This window comes from Bacillus rossius (genome assembly GCF_032445375.1).
Source record: "Bacillus rossius redtenbacheri isolate Brsri chromosome 9 unlocalized genomic scaffold, Brsri_v3 Brsri_v3_scf9_2, whole genome shotgun sequence".
NCBI lineage: Eukaryota > Metazoa > Arthropoda > Insecta > Phasmatodea > Bacillidae > Bacillus > Bacillus rossius.
In genome coordinates, this window is record NW_026962013.1 from 11,806,698 (window position 1) to 11,824,367 (window position 17,670).

Consider the following 17,670-nt stretch of genomic DNA (forward strand, 5'->3'; position numbering starts at 1 on the left):
ATTACATTCGTTGGAATCACATAAATGGTACGAATTAGGAAGAATTTGCAATGCACAAACTACAACCATGGTCGTTGACTACAACTACCCTATATAACTGAAGGCAATTGTTAATTAGATCAGGTGCACCATATTGAAAAAAATGTTTGAAGTGTTGTTACATTTCTCAAAGTTCCGGGCAAGCAAATTTCTCTAAAGTTGTACGAACATACAATCGAGATTGAAATCGAGATCTTTGTTTGTGAGACCGATAAAGTAATTCCGATTACTAGTAAAAGGTGGTGTTGTTTACTAATATATCTTGTTAACGCCAGCAGCTATTGAATTTGGTTTGCTTTGTGATTTTGAAATACCGTGAAATGTCATCGATTGTACCTGCTGTGAAACACGAACTAAATCTTTTGTCTAATTCTGGGGGTTCCCACAAAGATCAAACAGAAAAGTAAGAATATATCTAGTGTTTACTATGTAATTATACACCTTTATTTTTGTCTTGAACGCATTGTAACGTATTCAGCAGTGACTGATTTTCTTCAGCAAATGAAATACTTAATTGTTTAGAGTTTGTATTTCTTCTGGAATTCTAGGACAAATGACGTGTTGAGTTAAAATTAAGTTAAAAAAAAAAAAAAAAAAAAGAGAATTTTCTAGTTTAGCAGCTTCTGCGAAAAAAATAAACCTTTCCAAATAATTTTTTTTATTTTAGTTTACAGACTTATGTGGTGATTATTTTGAGACCGGAGAACAAGTGTGTTGTATTGAAATTATTTTAAAAACCTTTGTAGGATATTATTAGCACAAAATTAACTTTGTGTTTGTTTCTGTTTTGATACTACTTGTATTAAATGTGGTATTTATTAATGAAAATAATTTTTGAATGCAAAATAGCATTTGTTTATGTGATTGCAACTATAAAGACATTTGATTGCAACTATAAAGACATTTATTTTCCAATTAACAGTTTTAACATACCCCTGCACAGTAACCCATGTGTGTGTTCTTACTGAGCTTGCAAAAAGCTTGCTTCAATAATGACAGGGACATTAAAATCAGAACCTGTCGCTACGTGACAGGTATCAACTGACACAACAAAGTTACTTGTTGCAATTTTAAGATCAATATTTTTCTGATTTTTAATGACTTTTATGCCGCAATTTTTCTCGACTTCATGGCCTAGCCCACTAGCAAGTTACTAAGAGTTCTGTTGAATAAAAAGAAGAAAATTATTGACTTTAAAATTGCTGCAAGTATCTTAGTTACATCACATGATACCTGTTGCTATGCGATAGGTTCTGATTTTAAGGTCCCTGTCATTATTGAGGCAAGCTGTTTGCAAGCACAGTAGGAACTCGTGCATAATGGTGCCTGCAATACTGGTGGAGGAAAAAAAACTTTTTTCGCAGAAGCAGCTAAATTAGAAATTTAACCCTTTCTCTGAAAGGTGACATGATAGAATAATTAAGTTCCCTCAGAGGACAAATGAAAGTGTGCATATTGTGGTAATTGGAGCGGTAATACTGAACAATAGCAGCTTTGTTTTGGAAAAAATTCAGAAACCGGTATTTTCAGAGAGACAAGAAATGATCTGGCACAATGTTACACACCATGAACGTTTATTCAATTTACATTATTTAGTCAGCGTCTTTGTTCATTGTCTTGCTTAATGAAAATACAGTTACCAACATTATTGCAGAACTTAGTGCACGCATACGTTTTTACTTTTCTGCAGAATCGTCTATGCGAGTAATTGTGTCAAATTAGCTGCAGTGAAATGTAAATATTTTGTGTTTGGTAGTGTGATTAGTTAAGTTACCTGAGTAATAAAAAAAAAAACCAATTATTTCATTAATATTTTATTTAGATTGATGTATGATTTCTTGTGAAGAATATGTGACTTTAATACTTCTGGTTTTTTTCATTTTTCTGTAAAGTTCTGTTGTTGGGTGGTAAACAGTGTTGCTTCTCTTTTGTTTTAGATACCATGGCATTCTGAACACTATCTTGACTAGTGCAGTTGGCGATGATGTCGTGGAGGCATTAAAAGTATTTATTGATGCAAGTGAGTGCCCCATCTAGGTTTTAAATAGGTAGTAGTTTTTTTTAATAGTTTTAAATTTAAAGTTTGTTAGACTTAGGTAGTTTGGGATACTGGGCCCGTGGTCTGCTTACAGCCAGTTTTATTGGAATTTTTTCTTAGTGAAGAGCCAAATTAAATAAACATACACAAATGGCTCAGGCTGTGTGTGTGTGTGTGCATTTGATTTTTAAAGTGTAAAACAATGTCAAGGAACATCAGCCACTGAGTTTTTTAAGAGGCTGATTATTTCACAATGATTGGTTTGGTGTCTGTTAAATGTTTTGTCGAAAGATACGCCTGGTGAAAAACTCACAACTTTTAGTGTCAACATTAAAAAATTTCTAAATGTGAAAAAGTTCCTTACATAGTCCATGGGGATTTCTTGCTGAATATCCCTGACATGTGTTTTATATGTCCATCTTAATGACTGCATTGTCGACAACGTAAAAAAAACCAAATAAATGAGAATTGAGTTAAAGTATCCAGTTGGGAAGTAAAAGCTCGTGTGTGTCACTTTTTTTTTTTTAGTTTAAAGCGGTGAGTGAATTTTTTTTTTCCCCCACAGTCGTGAACGAGAATGTGAGCCTGGTGATATCACGCCAGATACTGACGGAGCTGAGCAATAGACTGGCTCAGCAGCCGGACACTATCGCCAAGGTGGTGTCGCACTACATACTGGATAAGGTACTTCACCAGTCGCACCCGCGCCAATCAACACCCCCTTCTGAGAAATAATGAGAAAACGGGACCAGCTAAGCAAAGTTTCATGCTTTGCTCAGTTGTGGGAAATACAGGGGGAATGAACTTGTAGTGAGTAACTAAACACAGTCTTAGCCTGGCAACAATTTCAATTAAGAATCATCATTAGCGGCATCCCCAACTGCCTCCGTCTTCCTGTGTCACTCCATTCCTCCTCCTTCATTCTTTTCCAGCCTTCTCCGCTTCCCACCTCCTTCTTGGCCTACCTCTGTTCTTCGACTCCCATCGTTTTCCTAGGCAGCCTCTCGTTTTCCATTCTCTGCACACGGCTGTACCATCTCATTCTTGCTTTTTTGCTTTTTCCATAAAATTTGCCTGAATTAAAAAAAAAAACAGCAGGTAACATGTAGGCCTAGACTATATCTTGTGTAAAATTTAACAACACAAGCAATCACATAGAAACAGAAATTATGATCTGAGAATTCTTAATATTTGGCACATGGGTAAAAAATTTTGTAACTATAAAATACCGGAATTTTTTTTTTCATAATTTTCCAAGGTAGCAAGTTTTGAGATATTAAAGGTCCTAAGTTATGTGGAATGACCTTGGAACAGAAATTCATTACAAGATCGGCATGTAGGGTAGCCAAAGATAGTTGTTTCCTGTAGCTTTTAAATAGTTTTTGAATTTTTACTCTACTGCAATTAGGTAAAAAGTTTCAGCCATTTATGAGTGTGCAGGTGTGTAATTTTCTAAGAATTTTGAAGTTAACCTCCTTTAGGTGCATTATGAAAATAATACGAGAATGAATTTTACAATGCATGTGCAGCATGCAACAAAAATTTACAGGATAAAAAAGGCTACATACAAATAAAAATTATATTTGTGCTTTTAAATGATATACTTTAGTGATTGATATTGAATACTGGTCCATACAATTAAAAACATTTATTTATTGTGAATATTAATGCTAGAAATTGTGTTTATAAACTTTTTAAAGTATATTGATATGAGTGATATTATGTTCCTTTATTTACAATTTATTTGCATTATAAATTATTACACTATTATTTAATAAATAATTAAAGTTAATAAATTAGAATAAACATTCAGCATATTTATAGAATTTCATTAATTAAAAATTTATTTATCTTATTTTACTAAATTTAATGCACATGTTTATATTTATGTTGAATACTGAGTAAATGTATGATATAATTTTAATTTTATTGATTTTATACTTTATTAGCTATATTTATATTATTTTAATGCAAAATTAGACTTAAGTATTTTTTCTACTCCAAGTAAGTATAACATCTAACGTGCATACGTAAGTACATGCACCCCCTTTTTTTTTATTATTACATCTTTAACTTGGACAATCATGAAAATAAGAATCTAAAAAACAAATTGGCAGAATTAACTATTTTTGTCATGTACGTCCCTTCAGATCAAATTTTTAATCGAAATTTGAACTGGTGAGTTCAGAGACTTCTGAACTTAAATAAATACCAGCTAGCTAGCCTGGGTCCCCTTCCAGTCTTCTACACAGTTCCTCGCCCTGCATACTCCAGGAGGCAGTGTGTGCTTGTTGCGCAAGCGGGGGTCAAGAATATATCGACCATGTGTGAGTGTTATCGTGAGTACTAACAATGCCACTGTTTCTGTGCAACGTCCAGTGTCTTGCGTCCCGTAAAGGGCCGTGCAGGCCACTCCAGTGTTTCAGGGGCACTATGCAACCCGCGTTAACCTCATAAGATTCAATGCTATTTTCATTTTGCTTATAACTTATTAACCAATATAGATTTCGAAATGATGCTTGCTTGATATGCAAGACAACGATGCTCTTATCAACGCCCCTTTCTTGAAAAATGTGCATAAATTATGGTTTTGTACTAATCTTTACTGATATGCATAAGTGTATTGTCTAGGTTTTGAACCATAATTTATGCACATTTTTTGAGGAAAGGGTCTTTGATAAGAGCATCGTTGTCTTACATATCAAGCAAGCATCGTTTTGAAATCTATATTAGTTAATAAGTTATAAGCAAAATGAAGATGGCATTGAATCTTATGAGGTTGACGGGTTGCGTAGTGCACCTGAAACACTGGAGTGGCCTCTTAGGCAACTTTCAGTGGTGTTCATCGTCGATGGTGATGTGGTAAGTACCCACGGGTACATCTTCGAGCCACCGTGTGAGTGGACTGGTCTTGTGTTTGCGTGCCGTGGACTGTGTGGAAGCGGGGGTCGCCGTGCCGTGCGCAGGTGCAGCCTCGAGTCATCTCGTTCGAGGAGCAGGTGGCGAGCATCCGCCAGCACCTGGCCAAGATCTACGAGGGCGAGCAGAGCTGGCGGGAGGCGGCCGACGTGCTCGTGGGGATCCCCCTGGAGACCGGCCAGAAGTGAGTGTCCGTCCGCCCGATTAACCTCGGTCACCTCAGTTTGTCTATTAGAAATAGAATTTGTTTCATCAATCTTTAGCTAAGGATTTTTTTCCTGCCTGGCGGGACTTGTGAGTCCCACAATGTTTGAAGCCCCATAGAAGTAGTGTGTGCATGTTTGAAACCACATGCTGCCTGTCGGGACCTCTGGGTCCCTGTATAGCTCCGCTCTGCCAGTTGTCGAAGAAGTTCGATTGACAGCCGAGAGGTTGCAGCACTAAAACGGCAGCGCTGCACCAGTCTGGAGCGCCCTTTTTTTTTGTTCGTTGAGCTGGACATATGATAAATGCCTGTCAGGCCTTAAAAGTCCCATCATTAAAAAATATATTAAATATAAATAAAAAAAATTTGGAAAAAATTATGGTCTCCTTTCATGCCTACTTAAATATAAAAATGAAATAAAAATTACAAAATTAAAAATTAAATTTTTTTACATTTCTAGGCAGGAAAGGGTTAAGTAAAAGACCGAATTACAACCTGACAGCAGCTTATATTAAATCGGCGCGGCACAGCGCGCATGCGCCAACCCCCGGGAGGGGAGGCGAGGAGAAATCAAACACACACTAGGAGGGGGAAGGGGGGGGGGGGGAAGATGCGCTGACGCGCAAAGTTTTGAAGGTAGAGGACCTGACCGCTACAAGAAATTCATCAGTTTCTACGATTTTTTTTTTTTCAAAGTAAAGTAAATAAAAGTAGCCTGTAGTTGACACCGATACAGATATAGCTAAATCATACATAGGAACATCACTAGGAAATGTTAAGTATAATGATTTTTGGGCTTTTAACATTTAGATTTTTTTGATTCATATTGATAGTATTGAAAACTAAGACAGTGAAAATAAGTAACATTTAAATTTGTAGAAACTGACTATACTTGTCCGATGGATGTGTCGTGTGCCCACACTCTGTTTTGCCATGTGTATGTTCGTCATCTGTCGGACGGGATATTGTATGTTTCACAGTAAACTCTTCCCTGCTTGATCTACAAGAAACCCCACAAAATCTTGTAGATTTTACAAGATTTTGTGGGGTTTCCAGTTCCCCTCCCCCCTCCCCCCTCCTAAATTGATGATTCTATTTCTGATTTAACATGACACGTATTTGACAATGTTTCGTTCTCCTAATAAGAAAATCCCTCAAGATGCAGGTAACATGGATAAATCTCCACAAGTTTTATGTAAGTCAGAATCACATAATAGTGAAGAACTAATCAACTTAGTTAAATCTCTTTGCAATAAAATTGAAGATTTAAATAATGATAATTTGATCTTTAACACATTAATGTTCTATATGCTAGATCTGAAACATCAAGCATGAGCTGTTTCAAACTAAGCAACACTTAAATTCCATGAGTGATAGTGGTTTATTGTATAGTTAAGCACATAAAATAGTTTCTATCAACAAGAGAATTGACGTGGCGTGGCTGAACCACCGGGTAAGTCTGGAAACCGCGCACCGCCTGATTCAGTTACAACTCAGCGTGTTCCGCTGGAAGTCGAGACCTTGCATAACTCTCAGCCTGTGGACAGCGAAGGATTCACCGTAATGCAACAAGGATGTAAGTTTAGTTCCAACGGGAAGCAGATACCAAAGACGGTCTGAACTAAAAGAAAACACCATTGAAAGTCTGTATTAGAAATACTTCAACGTTAAAAACTATCTCCAAACCAATCTATAAAATGACGAAAGCCCTAGAATATTGCTCTAACTTTTGGAAGAACTTTCAAGTTGACTGATAGCAATAAAATTGAAAGCATTTAAAATAAAATAATTGAATTAATTAATCTTAACAAATTTCCTTATTCTATCCTCACACCTCTCTCAGTTTATAGAGACTACAATGACACACACTTTATTTAAAATTGTTACAACTCAAAAATTCAGTGTAAGTTAATCCTTAAAAATTCTGGCTCGAGAGTACCACAATTTAATAGTTGTTAAAGATCTACTTTATGCACAATTGATAACAAATCTTATCTATGGACTGATTTATAATTACAATCAGGGCTCGATTTTAGCACCTGTCCGCCTGCCCGGGACAGGCAAAATCTCATCCGGGCAGGCAATATAAAAAAGGCAACTGTCCGGTGGACAGGTGCAACTTGTGACGCCAAGGTTATTCGCACGCACTAATGCAGCAGAGGTGATTAATAACATTTATGCGACCGTGACCGCAAATAAAACGTCTTTGACAATATCTATAAATAAACCATAATGGCTGAAAGTGAGTTTGATCCAGCACCAGCAATAAATCTCTGGTATCATAATGTTCAGAGAAAACGTCGACCCTTTCAGCCTCCTTATCAAAGATGTTCAAGACAGAATCAGCCAAGTAATTCGTGCAGTGACTCGACTGAAAATGATGATTAAATAAGGATGTTAAGTGTGTGATAAAAATAGGTGCAAAATATATCAAAAATCCTTTTTTCTCACTTTTTCAGTGACTTTGAAATTTTTTTTATTTGGGTAAAACAGCGGACAGGCAAATTGGATGGCGGACAGGCAAATTTTTGATTACACCTGTCCATTGGGCAGGTTTAAATATTCCTTAAAATCTAGCCCTGATTACAATAAATTAGATTTGTAATTCTATCGGATGAATAAATTGAAATTTTAATTTTGCAATCTAGTAAATGCCTTAGTTAATAACTTAGTAATACGAATATTTGTTCTTCTCTTTTTTTATTTTTATTATTTTGTGTTGAATGTGTTATCTCCGCTAATACATGGCACTCTTGCCTTGGTGTGTTGGTAATGTGCTGTTCTTAGCTGCTATGGTGTGATGGGGTTGGGAGTCCATGTGTTTGTGGTGATAACCTTGGTTTGTCTTGTATATTTGTTGTGCCCACCATCCAAGTCTAACAACTGTCAGTGGGCATGTCACTATTTTAAATAAATAAAATTTTTTAAATAAATAAAATATATGTATGGCACCAGAAATAAGTTTAAACCACACAATCAATTTAATATTTTTTTTCCCAAGGCTTTTTAAGGTTATTTTGGTTTAGTACTTCCAATTACTCCATTTTTTGTTTTAATATTTGAGTAATTATATACATTTAAGCTCAACACTTTAAAAATAAAACTAACAATGAAACTAGTCAAAATATAAAACCATAAAATGTTTCTCTATACATTGCATTAAAAAAATAAAAATAATTGTACTTTTTATTTTCATATTTATAATGTTCTAGTGAACTAAGAAAACTTACAGATGAATATTGAATTTTTTTTTAATTTGAAGTTTTTTGTTTAACAGACTGTGATCAATATATGTGTCTTACCACGAATTGGTGAAGCATTTTATCAACGTAGTTGTACTCGATATGTACCTATTATTTCATGTGTTTTAATTTTGAATGACAATAAAGACAAAATCCACTATATTTTGAATGATGAAATTTACTTTATAACACCATAAAATCTTGGCTGTAAAAATAACCTTACAATAGAATGATTTTTAATTTAAAGTAATACATGATTTAATATTGTGCATAACATTGTGAATTTTTTGAATGATTTTTGTTTTCACCAGGCAGTACTCTGTGGACTACAAATTGGACACGTACTTGAAAATCGCACGGCTGTACCTGGAGAATGATGATCCTGTACAGGCAGAGGCATTCATCAATAGAGCGTCTTTGTTGCAGGTGTGCGCACCACTTTTATAGTTTACTTTAAAGAAATATTTAATTTATAGGTTTTGCATATTGTATGATTTATTTAAACTGACGTGCAACTTCATTCCCTATCAATATCCTGTGAGGCCATCACGGAATGACGCTCCTCAACATCAGTGGCTCCTTCTAGGGTATTTTTTGCTACGCAGTGAACTGTTCCTGCTTTGACTTTGTGTTTAGTGTTACATATTTATAAATTATTGAATTATAAATATTTCATTGTTAGCTAAACTTAAGTATTTGACGGTGCCTTAGTTTTATATTGAATTAACGCATGCAGTAAGCGTAGGAGGGGGACTGCGTGATCACTGATCAGTGGCCTTGTGACGGGTACGGAGGGCAACACTCTGCAGATCTTAGCTCGTAGAACTTGTACGTTTCTCTGAACGACCCAGTTCATCACCAAAGTGAGTGGTTACGAATAACATCAAACGTTTTGCAGGCTTATTTTATATATATAGACAGACACACACACAGAGACACACAGATAATATATATATATAAACTAATGATGTTAACATATATGATATGCATATTTTGACAAAATGATTTTTGCAGTTCGCAATGACAAAGTTTTCCAACTTAATTGGTAAACTAATTGCTATATCTGAAAGTTAATATTTTAACTATTTCAAACTATGATAATTTATTGATCGACTCAAGTATTCAGCTGGACTAGACCTAATGAAACAGATCAGTATGTTCTTAGAATGATTATCTGCCTGGTGTATTTCACAGAATTCTAACGTAATTTTAGGTCGCTTAGCTCAGGGAGTAGAACAGAAGATTCTTGTAGTTCAGAACTTCTGGACTTGATCCTCTTTGATGCAGGATCTGGAACGAAGCTGGGAAGTTGTCCAACACTACGACTTAAGTAAGAAGCTGGTCTGGAACTTGGCTGTCTTCCTTTGGGTTGGCTCAAAACTCTTAAAATAGGATGACATAAAGGAACGTCTCAGCTCTGCAAAATTCTTGAGGCACTTAACATATGCCATAGAATGATTGATGTAGTTGTACACTAGGACTGTGACAACTACCTAAGTCTGAACAAAATACAAGTCAGACTTCCTAAACTTGGACTCAAGATGAAATCTAGTTAAAATCACAGTCGTCACATATCTTCGTGTCCCCAATGCAGGATCTCTGGACCATTGGGACCACCACACACACGGGAGACGTCTTGCCTCGTCCGAAGCCTAGACTATTTCTATAAGATTTAATTAAACACATATTCATGAAATACTAATGATAAAAATAACATGGAAACATGTCCAATGTTTACATACATGTTTTTTTTTTCATTGAGTATGTTAAATAAACATGTTATTTGATGTTTTAAGCAAACTGGATTTTTTAGTTTTATTTTTTGCTTTACTTCTTAACTGATTATCTGTTTAACATTATGAGCAAGGATGTTAATTTTTTTTTTTCCGTAAAATTTTATATTGTGATAGTATGTACATATTATTTTTCATTTTCACAAGTCTTGCTAGCTAAATTTAGATGCTTTATTTCTGTAATGTACAATTTATTCACTTAATGTGTGGTAGGCCGAGTCGAAGAACGAACAGCTGCAGATATATTACAAGGTGTGTTACGCTCGCGTGCTGGACTACAGACGCAAGTTCATCGAGGCGGCACAGCGCTACAACGAGCTGTCGTACCGCAACATCATCGACGAGGGAGAGCGCATGATGGCACTGAAGAATGCTCTCATATGCACCATCCTGGCCTCCGCCGGTCAGTATCGCTCACTTCTGCCACACTTCGTGGCACGACAGAGCACCAAGGTGTATTGCTTCGTGATTTGTTGAGTGTGTATTTTCCAAGTCTAACAAAACACTAGGAATGAATATTTTGGCTTATTTCCAGAAGTTTTATTTAGTCTGGTTTAAGTAATTGTAATTAAAAGTTGATGGACAACAAGCACTTTGTGGTGAAAAAAAATAATATGATTTTGATAAAGCTTAAATTATTGTTGTTTCACTTCAGGACAGCAACGAAGTCGTATGTTGGCCACCCTGTTCAAAGACGAGCGTTGCCAGCATCTCCCAGCGTATTCTATTCTGGAGAAAATGTATTTGGACCGCATCATCCATCGCTCAGAACTCCAAGAGTTTGGAAATTTTCTCCAGCCTCACCAGAAAGCCTCAACTTCAGATGGTATGTTTAATTAAAAATGATAAATAATTTGTTGGCTCTCAGTTATGTATAAGATTATGTTTCCCCTAAACAAACTAAACAATTTTCAGTGTGGAGTCAAGAAAATATTCAAACAGTTCAAATCACATGGCTCTTAAAGATATGAAGATGATGAAAAAAAAAATGAAAATTACAGTTTCCCGTTTGAGGCAGTAGAACCCTGTTATAATGTTTTTCAAGTGGGCTAGAAAAAAAAATTACAAGCAGAGAAAATTTTTTACCAAATGGACTCATCAAGCTACGTAAACAAATGCAATGTTAAAACCACTGATGTATACACTTGATGCTCAAATTTTATTAACCAAGCCAACATTTTTTCAACTTAATGATGCTTCCAGCTTCTGTTTTATTTGTCTTTAAAGACACACTGTCACATTCCTGTAAAACTGCCTCACAATTTGTAACAACGTTTGAAGTGGGAATGCCTATTTCCAATTCCTTGACCTCGTGAAAATGTGTAATTTTGGGATTCCTACTTAGGTACAAAGGAAGTTAATTAAACTGTTAGCAATATATGTATAACTTTTTTTTTGCCAACTTGGAAAAGGTCCTATGGTTCGGAACATTCTATAATCCGTCATCAATCGAGCTGCTCACAATCAGATTTTTTTTAGTGGATTCCGACTGTTGACTGTGCCCCTAGGTTGCATTACTGCTCTTTTGGCGTGTTTAGTTCACCTAGCGTGTATTGTTACAGTCAGTTTTCATTCCAGTACAGTTTTTCCTGTTTTACATTGGGTTACACTTCACAGGTACATTTCTGTAATTATTTTATGAGACAAGATTTAAGTCACAGGTGCAGTAAGATATCAGGGACTTTTAACAGTACTGCTCATGTTGTTATTTTTATAGAACAACCTATTGTCACTTTTTTTTTTAAAAAAAAACACCATGCTATTTACTAATTTTTTTATATCCCTGTCAAAACTATATTCTTGTTTGATAATCAGGCATTGCTGTGGTCCTGAAAGTGCAAAAGTAAAAACCTTTCAATGTGCCATGAATATACAGTATCATTAAATAAGCCTGTGCAAATACTGGTTTTTTGATGCAAAGCGAATATCAAATTGAGTGTTTTGCAAAGTGGAATCAAATCACGAATGTTGTTCTCTGCGAAGCTGTATTACGCTTATTTTATAGAATACAGGATTGAAGTAAGTAAAAAAAATAAAAAAATAAAAAAAATTTACATTTGTAATTTTTGAATTAAGTGATTAACCAATTGGGTTGTATATATAACAACATTCAACAAAATTATAAAATAACAATGCGTAATAATAATATTAAGCATTCATAAAAGCAAACAGAGCAACATATGTTGATTTTTTTTTAAGTAAATTAATTGAAGTAAAACATCTAGAACAAAAAAAAACGCAATATTTTCATGAGCAAATCTTAAGCTTCAGGCGTTTTAAAGCTTTGGAACAAATGCAAAGTTTCACTTCAGCGGCAAAAGCTTTGCGTCACAACTGAAGCTTCACGCAACATGAATAGCGAATTTCCTGGCGAAGTCAAATTGAATATTAAAAAGAGCTTAAGTCGAAGCTTCGCGCTGGCCTGTCAGCAAAACCAGTTTGTTTCTAGTGTGTAGCCAGTGTGTTCTCCCTTGCAGGCTCGACCATTCTGGAGCGAGCGGTCATCGAACACAACCTGCTGTCGGCCAGCAAGCTGTACAACAACATCACGTTCGAGGAGCTGGGGGCCCTGCTCGAGATCCCTCCGTCCAAGGCCGAGAAGATCGCCAGCCAGATGATTACGGAGTCTCGCATGAACGGACACATCGACCAGATCGATTCCATCGTGCACTTCGAAAGTAAGTCCTTCTCTATTTGTACAGTACAGTATGTGACTTGCGCTAAACAGTGCCTTTCTTTCTGGCATATAAGTAGGGGACAAGATGTTATGGTGGATTGGGATTTAAAAGAAAATTAACACAAAAACGCAAGTTAATTCATGAAATAAAATAATTTAAGCAAATCATTATCAAAATCACTGAAATTTGGTTCATCAAAATTCAATGGCTGGCATTATTTTTAATTTTGTTAACACAAAATGTACGTACAAAGTGAATTGTAAATGTAAATTATATTTCCCTTTTGATACGTATACAGTGAAACCTCATTATAAAGTAGTACCTCATTTTAAAATTTTTTTTTTGGGTCCCAACAAGATGATTTACTTTTAGTAACAGTTCAGTATAAAGTACTTTCATTAATTAAGTACAAAAGGTGAGTTTTTTTTTCAGGTATGTTGTAATGAGATTTCACTGTATCCTTTTTAATTAACATATTGCAACCAGTGTATTACTAATCATTTTAATGAAATATGGATTTATTAGCGATTAAAATGACGTTATTTAACAGGAAATAATTTTATGGGACATTTTACCATTTAAATAATAATTACTGCAAAATTTTCATCAATAAACCACTTTTTTTTTAATGCCAGTGTTACACTGAGATGGGTATTTTAAAAATAAAACTGAGCCAAAAATAAAACATTAAATTTTTTCCACAAACTGTATGTTGAGAATTGTATGCATGTTTGAAGAGCTTAAATTTAGTACTTGTCCCATATTCTCTTTTTTGTGCTACTTGTGTCACTGTTGCACAAAAGAGGATGGAAATAACTATTTTTAGAAAAAACTAAATTAACTAGTTCAGGCATAATTTTTTTTAAATTTTTACCCTTATATCAATGTGTTAGTGTTGTGTAACTGACATGCTTTACATGATTACATGTTCTCTCTTTTTATGCTGCAGAATTTAAAAGCAAGGAGGTTAAACTGATATTCCCTTTTTGTTTATAAAACTGCTACTCCACATTTATAGTGGCTTCCTACATTGTGTGACTACGGAGTGATAACAGCTAAGCTACAGATTCTCATGTTACAGTCACTCACCTCTCAGTCAGAGATTTTAGGCAGATAATGCACACTGTGGGTAATATTGGTGGGGAATAGAATCATAACGTGTAGCTGCTAAAATAAATATATCTAAGTTACTTTTCAGATTATTTTCTCTTCCCCCCCCCTCCTCCTCCTCCACACAGTAGGAGGGTCATTGTTTTACACATTTCCTCATTTTCTGAAAATTCAAATTTGAATGATTGTAACTTTTTTTTCCCTTACCAGCTCGAGAGGTCCTACCAACTTGGGACAAACAGATCCAGTCGCTGTGCTACCAAGTGAACCAGATCATTGAGAAGATCAACAATAATGAGCCAGAGTGGATTAACAGGGTGTCTGAAGAGCAAATGGTTCATTGAATGGATTTTTTCTCTCCTTACACTTAAATGTATCCCAGTAAAACTAAGAAATTAATTTTTTTTTATTTACAATAAATAATAAAAGTTGTGTTATTTTACAAATTTTTTATTGTTGGTGGTTTTCATTTTTTTAGCCAGTAAAAAAAAAAAAGTTTGGAAAACATTCAAAAAATGTCGACTTCGATGTCTTCGCACGCAGCAACTGGAGCGGTCTCGGGAAGAGGTAAAGGTGTCGGCGATGGGACGTAGGCGTTGGATGCCAGGTGCTCTTTGAAGAACTCCCCTCCTCTCTCGTCGTACTCCTGCCTGGTGACCAGGTACCTGTCTAGCTGCGACGCCGCGAACGCCCGAGCGCCGTGCCAAGCGTCTAGCACCGGGTTCGAGGCAGTCACGACCTTGAAGCTGGACCGGAAGGGGCGGATCTCGCGCAGCTCCTTGGTCATCCTGGCGACGAGACCCGGGAGGGTGGCGCAGCCCCCCGTCAGGAACACGCTGGCTACCAGCAGCGCCTGGGTCTCGGGCGGGTAGCGCCTCAGCACGTGCTCCACCGTCTCCGCGATCCCCGCCTCCGCCGAGCCCACCATGGACGGCTGGAACAGGATCTCCGGCGCCCGGATCCGCTCTATGCCCACGTGCAGCTGGTGCGTTTCTGCCGTGTCCGCGCTCGTGCCGGCGCCCGCGCCGCCGGTCCCTTCGAACTCGGGGTCGTGGCGACGCAACACCTCCTCTAGTTCCAGCAGCCGTTGTTCGTCGTCGCTGTCTGAATCACCTCCTTCCTGCAAAGCGGAACACAATGCCTGTTGGCATCACTTATAGCCCAAACAAAATCTGTTAACCTGCCAAGAAGTCAAACCTGCAGAATTACCCCATAACATAATTACCCCATAACATAATTATGTTAATTTGGTGAGCCGCCACTCAACACACCTACTCTCACAGGAGAAAAAAAACTGCTCTTGTGACGCCATCAACAACCAATCACAGCGCATATTACTCTTTCGACCAATGACACAACATTACACATAGAAAAATCAGCCAATCATAGGCACATGGAACAGCATCTCGACTAAATCACGAGTCATTCTCATTATGATAGTATCACGTGACTGCCATTGTCTCTTTCTATCCTGACTTCCTTGTCTTTAGATGTTGCATTATCTCGCTTAGCAAATAAAATACAGAAGAAAAATGTGGAACGCACATAAAAATCTTAATAAGTAAGCAAAAAATGGTTAAAAATAACTTAAAGTGACTACATATCACAATAAAGTAAACAAACCATCTGAAATATTACAAATAATAAATAAATCTAAATTATGTCCACAATCTATGTTAAAAACAAACAAATACTTCTCAAAGGAATAAACAGCTGTAGATTAAATCATTCCCAGCAAACCTAACCCTATATAATTTCCGATCATAAGGACATAATAAACCTTTCGTAAACTATTTGCAAAGTGGGGAGGGCAGTAACCTGGGTTGTTGAGCTTATGCCAAATGTGTTCTCCCCGTTAATTTCCTCAACCCGTACAGACCACCCGGACAGCGGGAGTCTCGAATCGCACCTTGTTGATGACCTTGTACACGTCCCAGTCCTCGTCCCTCATGCCGAAGTTGTCGTCTCGCTTCTCCTTGCGGGCCAGCTGGCTGATGATCTTCATCCTCATCTGCGCGGCGGCCGTGTGGCGCTTGGCCATGTCCTGCCGCCTCTGGCGACGGGCGTTGCGTCGGTCCAGGATGTCTTGTCTGGAGCAGACACCACAAGCACCGCGTGCGAGTACCAGTTTTGTTTTTATTATTAAAAGAAATATACAACAAGTCAAGTCAAATTGCTAATGTATTTGCTCAACAAAGCTGTACTACACAGATTTTTATGAAATACTGAAATGAAGTAAAAAAAATAATATTTTAACATTTATTATGATTAAAAACCAATTGGACCCTTTTTTTTTTAACACCATTCAATAGAAATGTTAAACTAACCACGCATAAAATTAATTTTGTGCATCCGCCAGGCCTGAGTGTCACCTTTTGATGTATATACGTATATTTTTTTATAAGTAAAACACTTTATGCATGTGAACCATATGTACATAACACACAAAAGTTAATTATTTTCATACCATTAAAATATGTATTAACAAAGATCTATCCTATTTTAAAAAATAACAATACAGTAGAATCCCGCTGATGCGACCCCTCACGGTTTCCAGAAAAACGGACTTATAAACGGAATGGTCGCAATAGAGAATTCGGGCCAATTTTACTCCCCCTCCCTCCCCCCAATTATAAAGTGAATTTGCGTCACGCGAGTTCGGCTATGCTAGCCGGATGGTTGTTATTTTCGTTCAAAACGTGGCGAAGGAAATTGTGTGGATCAGGTAGAAAACATTCAGCTATAAACGAAAGATATAAGAACAATGCTATCCTGAAATGCTGTGACATGTTTTTGGAGTAGATAATCACAGCGACAGACCGACAGGATGCGCTCCCGTCCTTGCCTTCAGCGATGTTTATTTTGACAGCTCAAGCAATTATCTTTTCCACGTCCCTTCACAGCGTAAAAAAAAAAAAAAAAAAGAAAAAAAGAGGTGTGAACGGGTAAATGAGTTGAACTTGCACTTCCGCTTACTGCAGGGCTCGCTCTCTTTTATCTCTGTCTCCCCCTCCCACAAATATATTGGTTGGCAGGTCTCGCCCTCTTCACCTTCTTTATCTTATCTCTCACACACACTTGAAGCACCTAATACATCGCGCCCCTCAAATTTTTCAATTGCAAATTGCTGCCTTCCTTCTGTACTGCATTTATAATTTCTTCTCTCTTTTTAAGAATCGTGAAGAGAGTAGACTTCGGAATGCCATATTTCTGTGCTATCTTCGTCTTGGAAATTGTTTTCTTATCCACTTGCTGTATAATCTCATAATTTTTCATTAGCGACAAACGGGCTCTCTTTATACTCATTTTCACGAATCCACGAGTCCGTGTAAATTGAAAAACGAGTCACAATCGTCAAACTGGACCGGGACCGGGACGGCAATAGACGCACGCGCAGATGCTATCAGGTGATGCGCGCAGTTTACCGGTATTGGCTAGCTTGGACAGTCTAGAGGGGTGGTATCTATTTTTAGCCGTCTTTTGTATGCCTGCCTGCTTACAGTACAGCGCTCGCCAAGATAAACGTGAACACACAGCGCCCAACAAAGTGTAACAGACTTGTTTTTCAGCAGATTTTACTCAAATTTTCGACTTTATCTGCTCATATTTTTCACGGTTTCTCAAAAAAACGGTCGTATAAACGGAA

General features: G+C 36.9%; 2 protein-coding genes across 2 annotated transcripts in view; one reads left to right on the forward strand and one right to left on the reverse strand.

Annotated features, from left to right (window-relative positions):
• On the forward strand, positions 1–14,470 carry LOC134543107 (COP9 signalosome complex subunit 4). Its single transcript, XM_063387911.1, has 9 exons — positions 1–442; positions 1,977–2,059; positions 2,643–2,761; positions 5,044–5,180; positions 8,755–8,869; positions 10,450–10,639; positions 10,892–11,062; positions 12,714–12,914; positions 14,235–14,470. The coding sequence occupies exons 1-9, from the start codon at positions 360–362 to the stop codon at positions 14,366–14,368; spliced, it is 1,233 nt and encodes a 410-aa protein (XP_063243981.1). The 5' UTR covers positions 1–359; the 3' UTR covers positions 14,369–14,470.
• The window catches only part of LOC134543106 (actin-related protein 5), a 15,000-nt gene continuing 11,789 nt past the window's right edge, over positions 14,460–17,670 (reverse strand). Inside the window, 2 exon segments of the mRNA XM_063387910.1 lie at positions 14,460–15,144; positions 15,934–16,114. Of these exon segments, the coding sequence (XP_063243980.1) occupies positions 14,533–15,144; positions 15,934–16,114 (793 nt within the window). The 3' untranslated portion in view covers positions 14,460–14,532.